The sequence below is a fragment of the Paramisgurnus dabryanus genome, chromosome 3 (assembly GCF_030506205.2).
Source record: "Paramisgurnus dabryanus chromosome 3, PD_genome_1.1, whole genome shotgun sequence".
Lineage (NCBI taxonomy): Eukaryota > Metazoa > Chordata > Actinopteri > Cypriniformes > Cobitidae > Paramisgurnus > Paramisgurnus dabryanus.
In genome coordinates, this window is record NC_133339.1 from 15,552,258 (window position 1) to 15,570,508 (window position 18,251).

Here is an 18,251-nt window from a genome sequence, read left to right on the forward strand (position 1 = left end):
GCAATTATTGCTGCTTTACTCAGCATGGACAGCTTGTTTTTAGTAATGCAATTATGTTTTTGGACTTTCTTTTTAGGACCTTGTAAAATGTTCTAACTTTAGGGCTTAACTGTAAATGTTCTGCAACCATAGATTGCACATGCAATGTCTTTGAAAGCATGTCTGTGCTATATATGTTGAATAAATGTTTGTATGGATTATCTACACTTTCGTGACACAATGGGAGTGTTGTATGTTATACACACTGGAATGTGTATAGAAAAGAAAGATTCACACAGTATAAAGCACACTGGTAAATCATTGTTTTGACTAAATGGCCTACATTAGGACATTTCTGATGTTAGCTGGAGACCACCAGCTAAACCAGCAACATACCAGCATGGGAATTATGCTGGTCTATGCAGTTTTTTTTCAGCAGGGAGATGATAGTGTTAGAATCAGGTTAAAACAGAAGGGCATGCAGACGATGATGATAACTAGGTTGCAAATAATATAAAAAAAAGAAATGAACATCAATAAATACATTCTGTATCAGTAAACTTGATTTAAAACAGTTACCAAAGGCACAATACAGTCAATCGTTTAAATACTGCCACCTGCTGGTAGAAAGGGGTAACAGTTTGGTCCATACGGTGGAAACAACATTAAATATTAATTTAATTACATAATATTGCGCTAACAGTAACAACTCTGCACACACAATAAGTTCTTAGTACTGTATTGAACCAAACAATGCGCTCATTAAACGTGACGATGTGTACGTGGATAGGCACGATATTAAATCACTGTAATAAACTGTTGCTAACATATTTCTTTCGGTCCAGGTTTATATAAGCCTATTTATTTATTGATTTTTTTTCTTCTAACGTTACTCTGGTGTAACATTAGTGCTGCATTATGACCGTTCTAATTAAAACCTTGGCTATTATTTTGATAGGCTGTATTTAATATAACTTCCGGGTCACGTGACCAACCTGTCTTTCTTTTAATGTAGATCTTCAAACGGAGAAATGAAAAAAGGAATTTCCAAAAACCAAAATCGGACTGTTATTTGAATTTGGTTTAGTCGTTTTTCGTTTTTGGATTCAGAAACCAAAAGCGGAAGAACGGCTCTCTTTTTACCGGTTTTTGTTTTTTTGTTTGAAACGACAAACGAAAAACATGTGGTTTCTCGTTATTTCGTTTTTTGGTTTAAACGAAAAAACAAACTATCAAAACGTACACGGACCCAGACGGCGTCATTGACTTCCAAAATCATGTTTTAAATTCACACAAGATTATTTTTAGGATATGTGTACGTAAATTAACTTTTAATTCTGGTGTTATTTGCATTGTTTATGTTTTAATAGGGCAGGAAAATGAATTTATAAAAACCGTTAAGGTGAGTGTGTCTGCTGCATTCTGTTAATGACACGGGTATAAATAAAGTTTTTTTTTTGACATTCGGCTACACGGTCAGCGTTATTTCTCTTAAGTTTAGGTAACTTGTAAGTTTAGATAACATAATTACAAAACCAGCAAATTATTGCATGCACATACAAAGTATGATTATTTATTTAGATTTCAGAATGAGCACGTTTGTCATTAATACTAAATATGCTGCAGTCTGTCTGCTGATCTGATATTGTAATGAAGATGAATGTATAATAACTGATTAAAAACTAAAATGTACAACTTTCAGTAAATAACTATGTACATGCTTAGGACGTTTGTGTTGTCATAATGTACAGGGTAATTTCAGATATAAAAACGAAGACTAGTAAAGTGATGTTTTATCATTAAAATCTGATCGCGCACATTGATTTAATAGAATGTTTGGGTATTCACCTTATTTTTCACGACAACAAGGGCGGCGCCATTTCGCTCATTTTGTCAACGTTCTTCCGGCCGCATAGAGGCATAGCAGCTGAGGCAGTGACTGAAGGCGACGTGTTAAGCTTAAAAAGCTCACTCGAGCGCCTTTATGTTTCTTTCTTACCAATTTTAAGCCAACTGAGGAACACCCTTATCCCAATTAATGGTTCGACTACGATGTTCCGGTAACTTTAAACCACGCCGGGTGTTGAAAAGGTGGCCAGTTTCAGGTAAGCTATCTTAGCTAACTTTGTGCTCGTTCGCCTAAAGTTAGATTTGTGAAGTCCGTTCTACAAATACACTTAAGATCAGTAACGTTAGTTTATAAAATGCAACTATTTGAATGGTTTTAATTGTCCACCTATATTTTTATATTTACGATATACAACGAGATATTATAGTACATTGCATTCTTACAGTAGCCCACGTGATTCCTACAAGTTACTGAGATTTCAGATGCTAGAATGTCAGTTCATTTCTCATTCAGATATTGATGATAATGACCTATTAAACAACGTATTATTTAACACTGAAGTTAAAGGTTGTGTGTATAATGTTTTTGTCTCTTTTTAATGCATCTCTCTTACACACTGTTCTGTTTAAGAATGGGTGCCATTTATATATTAAGTCTCATGATGCAAGTTTATTTTAAATACTAACATAAAACTGTTTATGGTTATATTGTTTTCACAGATGCATTGATGTTTAGTGATGCAGTGGACAACTGTGAGGATGATACAATCAACATGTTCCTAAACTGTGATGCAGAAACACAATGGGAGCATCTATCCGTCTCTGACCACAACTACACTTTAAAATCACAACTCAACCTGAAGCAACCTACATCTGATATGGGAAAACACTGGTGCGGTTTCCCGGACAGGGCTTATCCTGGTCCCAGGCTAAAATGCATATTTGAGCTACAATAATTTAAAAACACCTTTTACTGACATACCTCAACATATATGAGTGCCATTGTTTTGTCACAAGATGCGCACCAGTCTTGTTTTTTTGTAGGGTTTGTTTGTAAAAACTAAAATGTCCTAATATAATTAAGGCCTAGTCCTGTAAACCCTGTCCGAGAAACTGCTTCAATGTGTTGAGCTGGCACAAATGTACAATGTACATATCTCTACTGAGAAACAACCATCTTTGTCAGCTTTAAACAGGGTTGATATTGCATCCATTACACAGTCGCCAAGCACTTTACCAGTACATACACCAACAGCTTCCAGATATACGCTTGGGATCAGCTCCTGATGACTCCGATAAAGCTGTGTCTTAATTTATTGCAGGGTGGTCTTGCTTTACCTGTTGTAAAGTTACATTAAACCTTCATATGTGATCAGATGTCATGCAGTGATATTAAACATTTACAGTGTGATCAGATGTTGTGCATTTTAATTAAACCTTTACAATGTGATCAGATGTTGTGCAATTATATTAAACCTTTACAATGTGATCAGATGTTGTGCATTTATATTAAATCTTTACAATGTGATCATGTTGTGCATTTATATTAAATCTTTACAATGTGATCAGCTGTTACCTGTCATGCAGTTATAAACATTTACTATGTGATCAGATGTAACCTGCCATGCAGTTATATAAACCTTTACAGTGTGATCAGTTATTATCTGTAAGGAATTTCTTAAACCATATGTGAGCTTTGTAGATTCCACTTAAAAGGATTTAAGTCTCCTGATTTGAAGGAATAAGTGTTGGCAAGTTTGCAAATGAATTCTATCATGGTACCACATAAAAACGAAATAGTTATTGGACTGGCTAAGGTGCACATTTGCTATAAAAAAGACCAAATCACTGTGTAAATATTGGTAGACATACTTTTAATAATTTTCAATGCTGCTCCATCAACTCCTGACAGGACGAGGTAATTAAATATGCCAGGTTACTTGCCGCGGCCGCTTCATATCGTCTAACCACGAGACGATTGATGGGACATTATAAGACTATCCGAGCGTCGTATGAAGTTTTAACCGTGCTCCTAATTTAAAACATTTACAGCAGTAGCGATATTTGTCATTTCACTAAAGTTATAGTGAACTACAAACAATCTTCTAACCACCAAACTAACCACCGAATGCACTGTGCCATATTAGCAGCGGAAGTCGGTTGACAAAATGCGGAAGAGCGAAGAATTAAAAAGGGGCGTGGCGGAATAAGGTGAATACCAACATGGCGGCGCGGTGGCTTCACAGTTGTGACGTCATGCGCAATCCACGCGCGCACACAGCAAAAGCGTCTCAATCCCTCTGAAATCATCCTACGGTCCACCCCACTGACGTAACGGGATGCCTGTTATCCTCAAACTTTAGGGCGTATGGTTCTGCATTTCTGCGGTTAGTATTGGATAAACCTGACTTGTAAAGTTTGTCGCGTGTAACAGAGTTAATCCGTTAACTGGTCATTTGTAAATCATTCGAGTAATAATTTAGGCAAACTGTCAAACTAAACACACGTGGAAGAAAGTGCTTAGACACGCATGTAAGTAATGATACTCGGTTTTGTTCTGAATGTACTGTTAATTTTATTTTGTAAAGATTTGTGAGTTTGTGTTTTTACTCTGTCTGTAGGCTTTTTTTGTAATCCCGTGTAGTGTCGGTTTTACTAAATCGGTGTGCTAGTTTTATGATATGGTAGGCTATATATAATACTAATTATGTACGTCTGGACATTTGACTTCCCAACTAACAGGGAATGTTTTTGGAACTTTGGCTTAACTTTCTAAATTAAACGTATAAAAAGCGTTATAAATAGCATATGTATGTCGGTGCTTAATAGTTTTTTAATGTCACAAAAACGTTATTCTTCTATCGTTAGTGAACTTAAAAGAATTCTGAAATCATAAATTAACTGGATGTGTTGCATTATGTTCATTTCCGCATTCAGTTCAACCAAAACGAAAGTTGAAATATACCGTTCAAAAGGTTGGGCTAACATTGGTGAACTGTGTTTTTTTTTAACGTTTTAAGTATCAATTTAATGAAATTCAGCTTTTCACAATTGTTTTCCAAAGCAACTTTACATGAAATAGAAACAAATAACAACAACGCATTGCAGTTTTTAAGTATAGTTTAGGATGGAGAACATGATGTTACATGGAGTTATTTCTTATTTAAATACTTTCAGAAGAACTTCTGTGAATTTGTGAAAACTTTTGATGTGTTTTGGGTATGATATTAAACAAAGAGTGTTTTGGAGACATGGAAGTAAATTTCTTCATCATGGTTTTTTTTTATTTCTGAGTTGGGTGTGTAAGTCACCAAATCCAACCTTATATTATTTTAATCACTAATGAAATGAAAACAATGTAAATACTATTCATCAAAATGATAACTGTTAATACAATATCAGGGGAAATAACTCACAATTATAATTTTTTGTTCTTTAAAAAAAATCAATTTCTATGCATTGCTGCATAATACAATGATTGGTAGAAGAAGGATGATGGATGGATGAATGGGTGGATATCTATCTATTATAGGCAGATATATAAACAATCTCTACCTTTAGTACATAGACAATATTTGATTGAATTATTTGTGTTTAAACTCAATTTTCTAACAGGTGTTACAACAAACCCTCTGTTTGTTACAATGAACCCCACCTATGGGGTAACGTTTGCACTCCTGTCACTTTTGGTGTAATTGTACAATAACGGTAAATCCCACAAACAAACTTTAAGTGTTCATTTGTAGCAGAGATGTGTGTGTTGATTGGGTAAAAAAATTATTCATTCAACTTAAATATTTTTTGAATGATGAGCCAAAGCCAAAAAGTGTTAGGTTGTGCTCCGCTCTCCCCTACTAAAGAAAGTCCTAAGTTAAGCTAATCTCAGCAGTCTTCTAATAATAATAATAATATAATAATAGATTTTATTTATAATGCACTTTTCATCACAGATCTTAAAGTGCTACAGGTTAAAAACAATGAGTAAGCAAGCTGACACGGGAACAACGGTCAAGGTGTGAAACAATTCTTTTGGGGAGACAGGAGAAAAACACTTCTGCGTAGGACTTACGCCATAGCCTCTATGCCATTAGGCTACGCTTTCTTTAATGCTGTGCTTCTCGAGACAAAACAATGACGCTAATATTTTAAGATATGAAAGTACAAGCTGTTTTCTGTTAAGACACCTGAAACATGCATTTTAGTACTAGCATTAATTAACAGATAATTAACTAACAGTCTCTGTGTCTTTCTACATGCAGTGAAATGGCAGAGTCCAGTATTTCAGAAGATGAGTTCAGATGTTCAGTATGTTGGGATCTCCTGAAGGATCCAGTGACTGTTCCCTGTGGACACACTTACTGTATGAGATGTATCACAGACTGCTGGGATCAAGAGGATCTGAGAGGAATCTACAGATGCCCTCAATGCAGAGAAACCTTCAGTACACGACCTGTTTTAGGGAAGAATGTGGTGATCGCTGAGATGGTGGAGAAACTGAAGAAGACTAAACTCCAATCTATTAATCCTGCTCACTGTTATGCTGAACATGGAGATGTGGAGTGTGACGTCTGTACTGAAAAACTCAAAGCCATCAAATCCTGTCTGATGTGTCTGAACTCTTACTGTCAAACTCATCTTGATCAACATGAGAATTTCTTCAGAGGTAAAAGACACAACTTGATAGAAGCCACCGGACGACTACAGGAGATGATCTGCTCTCGACATGATAAAATGATGGAGATTTACTGCAATCAATGTCAGCGATGTATGTGTATGCTGTGTATTGTGGATGAACACAGAAATCATGACACTGTATCTATATCAATGGCAAGTGCAGAGAAACAGGTGAGATCCGAGGAAACGTCTTGGTTACATATGTAACCCTCGTTCCCTGAAAGAAGACCGACGTATTGGGAAAGCAGTTTGCGGGACCAATCTACTTTGAGAAGCTACTAAAGCACCAATAAACTTGGCATGCAGGTATTTGCATCTGGTGGTGCCGTCCCGCCCCGCGAGTATTTAACGAGAGGCAGGTGCGATACCAAATCAGCTATTTACCCTGAGAAAGCCGAGCATCAGTGCCCAGCTGATATCAACAGTGGAACAGCAAACTGTGGCGACGGGAGGTGACATCTCTGTTCCCTTCCTCCAGGGAACGAGGGTTACATACGTAACCGAGATGTTCCCTTTCGGTCGGTCACTACGACGTCACACCGTGACCAACGGATTGGGAATCCTTACCAGTGCCTGCATAAACCTTCCGACTCCACTGAGGAGACGGAACCTGGGCTTATGCAGAAAGGCCGGCCACTATACTTGTTCCTTAACCCACGGTTGTGATCTAGGCAAACTGGGAAGCGAACCCTGTCTGGCCGGAACCAAGAACGCTGTGGAAGCCACCCCCTAAGAAGGTGAAGTGGGTGGTATATATAAAACGAAACAACCGATAGGTTGCCCATATAGAAGTCACTGAGTAGTTGATAAACTTGACAGAGATGCAGAGCAGGCTCTGCTAAGGGAAAATGTGGGCTAGTAGGAATAACAAAAACATTTTTGTGACGTTTTTGCACCAGTGGCGTTCCATAATGACGCTGCGGTAGCAGTGCAGCGGAATGGCAAGCCAACACGCGAGCCGCACCTAAGTGTTTCACCGGTTTGAGGAGAGAACACGAGCGGAAACCGGTTCATCACAAACACTATAGAATCTATTGAACGTGTTAGGTGTCGCCCAGCCAGCAGCTCTGCAAATGTCTGTCAGCGACGAACCATGATCTTATGCCCAAGAGGATGCAACACTTCTTGTAGAGTGAGCTCAAATTGAAGAGCATGGGGTGGTAAGCCAGGGCGATGGTGTCCACACCCAATGGGACATCCTCTGCTTAGTGACAGCTTTCCCTTTCTGCTGAGCACCGTAACAGATGAAGAGCTGCTCTGAAGTCCTGGGGCCTCATTTATAAAGCGTGCGTACACACAGATTTTATCGTAAAGTGTGTGTACGCAATAATCCACGGTAAAGTCCATATTTATAAAAACTGTCTTTGACGTGGAAAAGTGCTTAGCGCCACGTCAGACTCTGAGCAGACGAATGCACTTTTGCTTGTCTGATTGCTGCAGGTTTTTGGAAATTTAAGCCATTCTTGCGGCTCAAAATTGGGTTTAAACATTGACAAGCGCTCTTTTATATGTCTATGACATTAATTAGGCATTGTTTAAAGGCGGAGATCTGAAACTCCTCAGCTGCGCACAAGTTCAAGATCATTTGCGATTTATACATTTCACAACTGAAAGAAAGAAGTATGCGTGTTTTCTGTGCGTACGTTCGGTTTATGAATCACACATACGTATTTTTGATAAATGATAGTAAGATCAAATGTAGGATAGTTTCTACAAAGCATTTTATTAATGAGGCCCCTGAAGCTTTGCATTCGGTCCACATACATCCGTAGTGCACATACGGGACATAGCAAAGCCATGGCTGTGTCTGCCTCCCTTAGCGGGCAGCCTTTGCAGGCTCACCAACTGAGCTCTGAAAGGAGTGGTGGGAACCTTGGGCACGTAGCCGGGCTACTGAAGGCACAAATCGTCCACCGAAAATGCACTGAGGTCCCATACCCTCTGACAGAAGCCAATGCGAGGAGTGTTAACATTTTTACTGTGAGAAACTTATTACTCAAAGAATGCAGAGGCTCGAAGGGAACATACTGGAGAGCTTTCAGCACCACAGGCAGATCCCAAGGAGGGATAGAGGGAGGGCCCGGGGGTTTAATCTCCGCTCACTCCTTAAAAACCTAAAAACCAGGTCGTGCTGACCCACTGTTTATCGAGGTATGATGAATGGATATCGCAGCAATATTTACTTTAATGGTGGAGGGTGACTTTTCAGCTTCCTGAAGCAAACTGAAGAACTAGACCTTTGGGCTCTGGCAGGGTCTTTACTACACAACCTAAAGGCCATGAGTTCCTTGGTGCTGTGTGGTCTACTATGATTACTATGTAATTTACCTTTAAGTTTCTCTTGGTATTGGCCCACTTTTGCCGTTGGTGCATCAATGAAAGATATTCAGTAGTCCATCTTTGCCAGAAGAGGTCTGCAAGGTATTGTACTTGTTTCCATCGTTTTCTAGTATACAAGTTGTAACGACGGGGAAGGAGTTATGGGTCCTGAATTGATGCGTGCATTAGGCTTGCTAAAAAAACAAACAAATGTATTGTCCATATCTTAGGATGAAGTTGAATATGCCTGTCCGTTTATTTACATAGCACATAAATCAAATAAAGACAAATAAAATACTTTACAAAACTTCAAACTTCATAACACATAAACAAAATACGAACTTAACATTAGCACAACCGATTCACACGGTCAAAAGGTTTGTTTGACCGTCCATTCCTCGCCACCTGTGGCTCATTAACACAAACTTAAATACATCAGAAAGGCTAATGGCGCCCTCTAGTGTCAAACAAAGAAACTCAATATGTAATGCTCCAACACAAGTCATCCTTACTGAATAGTCCAGGTGGTAATAGAGGCTTAAATTTTAGTCGAAGAAGATGATTTGGTCTGTAGATATAAAACGGATCGTTTGCGGAACTGATCAGGCATTCTCGGGGGTTTTCTTGTTGAGGTTTCATTTTAGCGTGTTTTGTAGACGGAGCTTGTGCTGCAGCAATAGTGTTAGGTACTGCTTGCAGTAAATCACTTAGAACCTCCATTAAGCGACCATATGTGGAGATTCCACAGGGTGCCATAATGTGCCCCCTCCCTAAGAAAGAAGGTCCTTCCTCAGGGGAATCCACCGGGGGGCTACTGCGGGGAGCATGAGTTCGGGGACCCAATTCCTGGTGGGCCAATAAGGAGCAACCAGTAATCCAGTAGGCACTTCATTGGCGCTTTAATAGCTTCTCGAAGTAGATTGGTCCCACGAAATGTGTTCCCAATTTGGGAAAGAGAACTCGTATTCTGCCTATTTATCACAATATACATTAACTGATTATAGGCACATAGAGATTTAATTGTTTAAGAAGGTTATGTAATGTAAAGTGAATGTTTCAGACTCAGTTGGGAGAAAAACAGAAAGAACTTAATCAGAAGATCCAGGAAAGAGAGAAAGATCTTCAGAAGCTCAGAGAGACGGTGGACTCTTATAAGGTGAGATGATGTTCGAGACTGAAGCTCATTGTGTTTTCCAGTAAGATGTGATTGTAATGTTTGTGTCCTATAACAGCGATCTGCAAAGACAGCAGTGGAGGACTGTGAGATCAAATTTACTCAACTGATCTATGAAGTGACACAACTGATCAGAGATCAGGAGAGGACTGCAGTGAGTCGAGCTGAAGGACTTCTGGAGGGACTGAAGCGAGAGATTGAAGATTTAAAGAGGAAAGATGCTGAAATAAAGACGCTTTCACAAACACAAGATCACTTTCAGTTTCTTCAGGTAAATAAAACAGGGAGAATCAGTTTTTCTTAAACTTTTTTTATATTTGATCTGTTGTTTGTCTCCGTGTCTGTAGGGTTTCCAGTCTCTTTCTCTCTCTGGATCTACAGAAAACTTCAATATCACTTCTGACATCTCTTTTGATGCTGTTGTGAAATCTGTCGCTCAATTCAGAGAGAAACTGCAGCATTTCTTCAGAGAAGAGATGGACAAGATTTTTGGTAAACTACTGGATATTCATTCTCGGATATGAGTCCAGGATTGTTTTTATAGCGGAAGATTTCCATAGTAGATTTACATTTGACATTTTTCATAGTGAAAAACATCCAGATGAGTTTGACCCCTGAACCCAGAAACAGGATGGAATTCCTACAATGTAAGTTACTGAGATCAATCAATCATACATCAGACTTACAGTTCACTCAAATGAGATATGCAGATTAATTTACTACAGAAACCTCATAGTGCAGCTTATAAAGTAACTCTAAAGTTTCCAAACCTTAACAAATCTTGGCATGAGATTTAAACTACCCAATGTTTTTGTGTTGAAGAATAAACATTTGAATTAATATTTAAGTAACATTTAATTAACAAATCTTGTGTTCCCTTACGAAAATTTACCTTATTTTCACAACTCCCTGGAATGGGTTATATGAAGAGGTTACATTTCGAGTATGAGCTTCCATACTTGACAAATCACATCACTTTCATTTTGTTTTCATATTCCACTACATTAGGGCGCTGTTCCCTTTGAAGTGCAAACCATAGACATTATATATGTAGACACCTCATGACGTGCTGGAACGCATCAAGCGTCGGCGCCATATTGGATGGATCTCCTCACTGTACGCTAGCACCAGAGTCAATGGGAGTTAACGGAAATAAAGCCATACTATGGCCGTATTTTGTGCAGCTTACTGTTGCAATAACCAGCGCATTATTGATTCCAGATCACATGGGATTACATTTCACAAGTAAGATTGAACAATCATTTTGGATATTTTACGTTATTATTTATAATATGTCAATGTTCAGCAGGAACTGGTACTCTCTCTCATGATCTCTCGCTGTTTTTTCTTCACATCTGGGCTGCGTTTCCCAATAACGTTCTCTCTTAGCGCGCTACGAAGACTCTTAAGTTAAACCTTAACTACAGGTTTACCTTTTCTAGGCGTGTTTCCCGAACTGTACCTTAGCGGGTTTCTTAAGGTATACTTTCTTACGTACGACGTTACCAGGTGCTGTTCATGGCGATGGTGCTGAATAGGTTGATATCGATTGCTCGACAATCAATTGTTCACTTTATGTAATAGGTACTTCGCTGCGTTATATGCAGTGTTATTTATTAAAGAAACATTTCAGAAATAGTTCAAGTTACATTTATTAGGAATATCTGGTAAAAATATTTCAAATTGCAAACAACTAAATATAAATCTTGAATATTTTATTTTATATCAAACCCATGCAAAACTTGCAACTTAATGTCCAAAAGTATAATGCATAAACTGCTCCAATGTATAATTTATATTAGAGGTTCCCAATAAATGCGTTGCACAGTGAAATAAGGTGGGTCGTGCAAGTCACCTGGCTTGGCATTACACTTAAAATATAGAAAAACAAATTGTTGTTCATTAGTTCACCCGTTTATGTGCTTGGACACTGCGCAAGCAGCGCGTTTACAATGCGGATAACGCTTAATGGACGCATTTCTGGAGCCGCGCCTGTCTGTTTACCTTAAATATAACATAAAATATATATTATATGATATATAAATATATATTATGATTGTTTTAGGTTTAAGCTTTGATTAGTTTTAATGTGGAAAATTTGTTGACCTTATACAAGCAATAATCAAGTGGAGCATTTTCTTTTGAGTGTTTATAAAGAATATGGCATGCAGCTGCCTCAAAGTTAGAAAACATTAAAGTGACACCATGTAATTTTTCAACCTTCATAATACAATTTCAAGACCCTTGTGGTAGTACATCAACTTTAAATAGGTTGAATGACATGTCTACCATAGCCTGACGGGGTCTGTATCACTTTAACTCGTGTTTTAAAACTTAGTGTTTCTGGTAGTAACCAGAGCACCAAAAAAAAAACTACAAAATTCGACTGCTTTACGGCATACGTCACTTCCTCCACACAATTTGTTTTTAACGTGAATTTTGCTGGAGGCTACTTAAGGAGTGTAGAGAGCAGCTTATAGCATGTGACTCCGTGGCACAGTTTTAGTGTCACGGACCTATAACACGGGCGACCTGGGTTCGATTCCCCTTTAAGGCAATTTTTTTATATAAACTCACGATCTTGATTCATACATAAATGCGATCTTCTTTATAAATGACGGCGATTATCTTGCTTATAGTTCGCTGTATTCAGATGCTGTGTTCACGTATTTACCTTTCTTTTACTGTCTATGGTATTTACATTACAATCCAGGATGCAATAGCATTCAAACTTGCTCAAACTCACACAGTGTAAAACCAAACCCTATTCATTCACCAATCAGATCCGAGCGTTTCTCTCTTCTCTCTTCCTCATTTGCTGCGTTCCGCTGTCACTCACGTGACGTATTACAAAGCGGCAGCCTTTAGGTCTGCTTGGACCACATCGGTTTACTTGGATTTGGAGCGACAATTTTCACACAAAAGAGAGAAAAAACGAGCGCCATTGCAGAAAATCCTGGTGGCGAGGGAGACGATGCAACAATATTTGTTTCGAAAAAGGCAAGGAAATATTTCTGGTCGTTTCTCAATTGGAAGGCTGCATCCTCCGGAGGTCAAATATGCAGGCTGCATACGTCATCAAGCCTGGTTTATTAAGGTAAACTGAGCATTACATTCGCAAGTCATAAGCATACTGCAACAATTTACGATTAACTAAGTATACTAGTCAACTTTATAATTGTTAATATTGTGAATAAGAGAGTCTTGATGACGTATGCAGCTTAGAAATACGACATCCGGAGGCTGCAACCTTCAGATTGAGAAATGGCTTCTGCCACGACGAGTTCCTCATCAGAAAGTTGTAACATGACTGCGTTTCTCCCTGTTGTCTCAAAATGTTGATCGTTTAGCGTTTTAAATGTTTAGTTTTTAGTTTAGTTTTAAGGTTGGCCAGTTCCTTTCCTTTGCGACAGTGCTGTGGCGCTTGTGGCCTCTAGGGGTGCTAGGCGTGAAAAATACATGTCTAGCACCCCCTAGTGGCCAAAAAGTTCCATGGTGTGCCTTTAAAAAAACTTTGATGCAAAGTCGACTTAACATCAATAATAATATTTAGGAAAATCAACAATTATGATTTTGTGATGAATGTGCTCCCGTGGTCTGCGATTTTACTTGATTTGTTTTATTGCTGCTAAAATAGCCGGTAAACCAAAGATTTAACGGATTTGAAATGCCCAAAATCTTTTTTAATAGTTTCTTAAGCCTGTAATAATAGTTCGAAGCTGAAATATGAAAAATCTAACAACCATCAGTGTAATAATGTCTAATTATGTGAATATTTTATTCTTTAAATTAAAAAGAAATTGCCTAATTTAACAAGGAGTGTACTTCAACTTTTTTTTTTTTTACAGATATTTAGTTATATAGACTGCAATATACACAAGCTTTTATCACAGTCATGGCCCCTGGCGGAGTCAAGTGGGATAAGGTATAGTATAGCTAAGAGTGCTCCAGACCAACCTTCCGAACGAACGACTTACAGAAGTGATACTTAACTAAGAATGTTTCGGGAAACACGTATTAACGATAAGGTACAGCTTAAGGTACAACTTAAGAACGACGTAGAGCTAAGAGGGTTTCGGGGAACGCAGCCTTGAAGGTTTCCCAGTGATGCAGGCATGAGGAGGCAATGGGAAGTTGGTATAAAACGGGAGGGTTTTGTTGTGACAGAGTCATCAAAGCTCAGTAGCAAAGAGTATAGAAGAACAAGAGGGGAAACTCTGATTCGTTTTTAGCAACATTCATTCATATTAAAATTAATTTAATACCTAATTACATACAATGCCTAATTACGTAAAAATTACATAAAAATTGTGCACTTTTACTTTTCTTGAGTAAAAGTACTAAAGTACTTTTTAAGTAAAAGTAAAAAAAAAAGTGGATTTTTAATGAACTTAAATATTAAATATAAACCAAAAACTTGAAATTATGAAATGTAATGGAGTAAAAATTATGATAATATGCTTTGGAATATAAGTTTTCCAAAATAAACACTGATAAAATACAGATACTTGAAAATGTACTTTTATGTAGAAAGTAAAATACTTAAGTAGTGTCTGCCTCTGTCAATATGCCATACTTAAAGAGCATAATACAAAGTATTTAGCATGAAAGCAGTATTTTTCAATGTGTGACAGCGTCCTGTATCATAACCAGGGCTGGACTGGGACAAAAAATTGGCCCTGGCATTTTGGCCCAGACCGGCCCACTACATAGGATCACAAATCTTTGTGCAACCTTGACTATAACTCCATATAATGATTAAGTAGAAAAGTATAAGAGCTGACACATGACATTACAAAAATGTAAGCGCTGTAAAAGGCTTTGCAGGTTTTAAAAATAATAGTATTAGCCAGTGAGTGCACAATGTTGTGCACCTTATGATAACACTGAGACAAGATAAATGTTACAATGACAAGCCACAAGCCCCATTACAGTGTGTGCAAAAAATTTTGATCACTTTTTTTCTGAACACCTTTTACCAATTCCAAACCAAAGTAATTTTAATAACCAACATTAATTTTGTATATATATTTTCCTTTCATCCTATTTTATGCCCTTGCTGCCCAAATCAGGATTTCTTGTATAATGGTCATATCTCAATTTTGCAATTTCCATGCATGGCATCTTTCTTATGGACATAAATAATGAATGTCCAGTGTGTGTTAAACATTTTTGGCCAATTTTAAATGTAAAAGAAAATGTGCCTAATAATTCTGCACACTTGAATATAAGGTGTTTTTTTCTCCAGCCAGACATCATTAACAATAATGTTTTACTTATAAATGATTTATTTACAAAATTAATGGTAGTTATTAAAATGTATTTGGTTTGGAATTAGTAAAATATGTTTGATAAAAACTGTGATCAAAAGTTTGATGTAATAATTCTGCCCACACTGTATTTTATTGCAGTGTAATCATTGTCATGTTGCAAACAGCCATTGATCTATCACTTGTGTTTTTGACTGTGTTTTATTAAGAGGATATCTAACAACAGTGTTTTAAAAGCAGTTCTGCTTACCGCATGTCAACTCGCTTCTCAGTCGTCTCTTATTTTGACAGACGCACACTGACGCTGCATGCTTCATAAAATGCCCTAAAAGTTGTTATTGGGCTAGCCAAATGTCAAATCAAAAAGAACCAATGGGCTGCTGATTAGATGTCTCCTGGGCCGGTCTGTCCGGAAAAAAAAACATCTTACGCTAACTTTTTGGAAAATGCAGTACATTGCCACCGCTCCTTTTAGCGCCATTAATGAATTACATGAAAACAAAGAAAGAAAGCAACGGGCTGCGTTGCGCGATGAACGAGTGTTATGGGCTGGTCAGACAAAAAAAGTGCGAGATGTATGATACGTCTGTATGATACTCGCTCTCTGTTTCTTGTGTGTGTCAGATCATCGCTCTCTGTTTCCATCTGACACAAGAAACAGAAGGAGAGGGGTGGAGCTTGTTAAGAGATGATTGGGCCAGCCCAGTGTCAGTATGGAAAATGAACCAATGGGCCGCTGTCCATGCTTTATGAGGCCGGTCGTTGACCAATTAAAAAAAAATATATATCATATTATATTCACCGGCCCCCAAGGACGTCGGCCCAACGGGCATTTGCCCGGTATGCCAGATTACCAGTCCAGCCCTGATCATAACTAAATCTCTGCTGCTTATAACAACTCAAACCGTGTGAAAATCCGGTAAAAATTAGGGGAGTTATGATTATTCCTCATTAGAAATAAATGCAAGGGAGCGCACTGGAGACCCATCCAAGATGGCGGCCGCGCAATACGTCAGCTCCAATAGGCAGCTCAGTCTACGAGGTGTCTACGTATATAATGTCTATGGTGCAAACAAACAGATGTGCATGCATGAAAGATTTGCTTCGTAATACTTACTTGTGACTGGCTTACTGTTAGTTTACTCTGTAAGAATGATGTCAGATCCTGATTAAAGGTAGCCCCTCCCCAAAGAACACAGCTTCCTCTAAGTTCAGAGGACCCCAAAACTCACCCCTAAACTGTATATGCAATGCTAAATTTTACATGCACAAATAATCTAAATCTGGTCTTGTTTGATATTATTTTAAATGTCTCAGTGCAAGTGGTACAATAGGCTCACTCAGAACAACAGAATTCAATGTAAAGTGTAACAATAAAGTCAATGCATACCCTCTATTGGGTCAACAGTTTTCCCTTAAAACTCAAATCTAAGTAAAAAAAAAAAACATTGCTTATAATAGTGGTTTTGTGTTATAAAGTGCTGGTGACATGTTTATAACAAATTTCTACACCCACGTATGTAATACCAACTTCTTTCCATCAGGTTTCCATCAGTTCACTATGGATCCAAACACTGTGAATTATTACCTCGGACTGTTAAACTGGAATCAAGAGGCCAAATTCACTGATCCACCGCTGCAGTATCTGGATCATTTAGATAGATTTGACAGGTGGACCCAGGTGTTGTGTACAGAAGCTGTGAGTGGCCGCTGTTATTGGGAGGTGGAGTGGATTGGACAGGGTAGGTCAGGTGTGGGTATAGCAGTGGCGTATAAGAGCATCAGTAGGAAAGGAAATCATCTTGAATGTGCAGCTGGACGAAACGATCAATCCTGGAGTTTTTACTGCTGTCCATATTATTGTTCATTCATTCACAATAACATGGAGACGATTGTTTCTCTTTCCCCGACCAGCCGCAGAGTAGGAATGTATGTGGATCACAGTGCAGGAATATTATCTTTCTACAGCGTCTCAGACACAATGACCCTCATTCACAGAGTTCAGACAACATTCACTAAACCTCTCTATCCTATGTTTGAACTTGATGAACACTCAGCATTCAGACTGTCATCTATAAACCCCTAAAAGCTCATTTACACTAATCTTTGTCGTTTGTCAGATTAATGTTAATTTACCCTTAACAGTAAGATCTTACATAATATCAGGTGTAATAATCAAACACTCACTTGGATTTGGCTGTACAGCAGTGCAGAATAAAGAGCTGGGGTCTCATTTATAAAACGTAGGATCCTTACTAAAAGTCTATGTATGCACAAAAACCAAAAATGGCATATGGCAAAAATATAAGACTTAAGCACTATTCGGACGGGATTAGTTTTCCAAACAACGTTTGAGTTTCAACGTGTCCCCCAGGACGTCTGTGATTTTATGTACCGATTCGGGCGGGATTAAAATGATGCAGGCTATTCCAGAGATGGGAGTGTGTGTTTCATGCATTTGGGCGTTGCAGTAGCACGTGCTCTGGATACGCGTGATTGTAATGTTTAATATTTTGTTTTAAATGTAAAATTATGACGGAACATGTGATTTATTAATTTAATTTTAAGAAATCAAAAAAAAAATATACAAATCCTACTAAAGTAATGTTAGCCTACGTGTTTTATATAACTGTCTGCTTATAATAAACACAAAGAAATGAAGAAATAATGATTAATACAAATTTATTATCTTTATTAATTAACATTACCATTCCGGAGCTGAACAACTTTGAACGGAGTTTCTTATAACGTTAATGACATTACAGTGGCCAGTCTTAACAGTGTATGATATTCAGCTCGTCTTGATTTAATTATTTTATTTTGCTGAATGCGAAAAAACATTCATATCTGAATGAACAGGTCTCAGGAAATACAATATACGCGCATTATTAAGACCTTACGGCAGATCACGTTGGCCAAAACACGACAAGAACCACGTTTTCAAAAGATATTGCGGCCAAACACAGACATTTGCATTCGGACGGGAT

General features: G+C 38.0%; 1 protein-coding gene and 1 long non-coding RNA gene across 3 annotated transcripts; both read left to right on the top strand.

The window, feature by feature from the left end:
- The first annotated feature begins 1,819 nt into the window (after window positions 1-1,819).
- Window positions 1,820-3,411, top strand: LOC135769068 (uncharacterized). 2 transcript variants are annotated; one of them, XR_012336437.1, is made up of 3 exons: window positions 1,840-2,084; window positions 2,548-3,359; window positions 3,397-3,411. It is a non-coding gene; the product is annotated as an uncharacterized lncRNA (long non-coding RNA). The 2 variants fall into 2 exon arrangements; XR_010542362.1 differs by lacking the exon at window positions 3,397-3,411 and having other exon boundaries at window positions 1,820-2,084; window positions 2,548-3,321.
- Window positions 3,412-4,137: 726 nt separating this feature from the next.
- Window positions 4,138-17,357, top strand: LOC135769069 (E3 ubiquitin/ISG15 ligase TRIM25-like). The gene is made up of 7 exons (XM_065278418.2): window positions 4,138-4,359; window positions 6,087-6,672; window positions 9,881-9,976; window positions 10,053-10,265; window positions 10,342-10,486; window positions 10,582-10,641; window positions 16,809-17,357. The coding sequence occupies exons 2-7, from the start codon at window positions 6,091-6,093 to the stop codon at window positions 17,348-17,350; spliced, it is 1,638 nt and encodes a 545-aa protein (XP_065134490.1). The 5' UTR covers window positions 4,138-4,359; window positions 6,087-6,090; the 3' UTR covers window positions 17,351-17,357.
- Window positions 17,358-18,251: the final 894 nt, after the last annotated feature.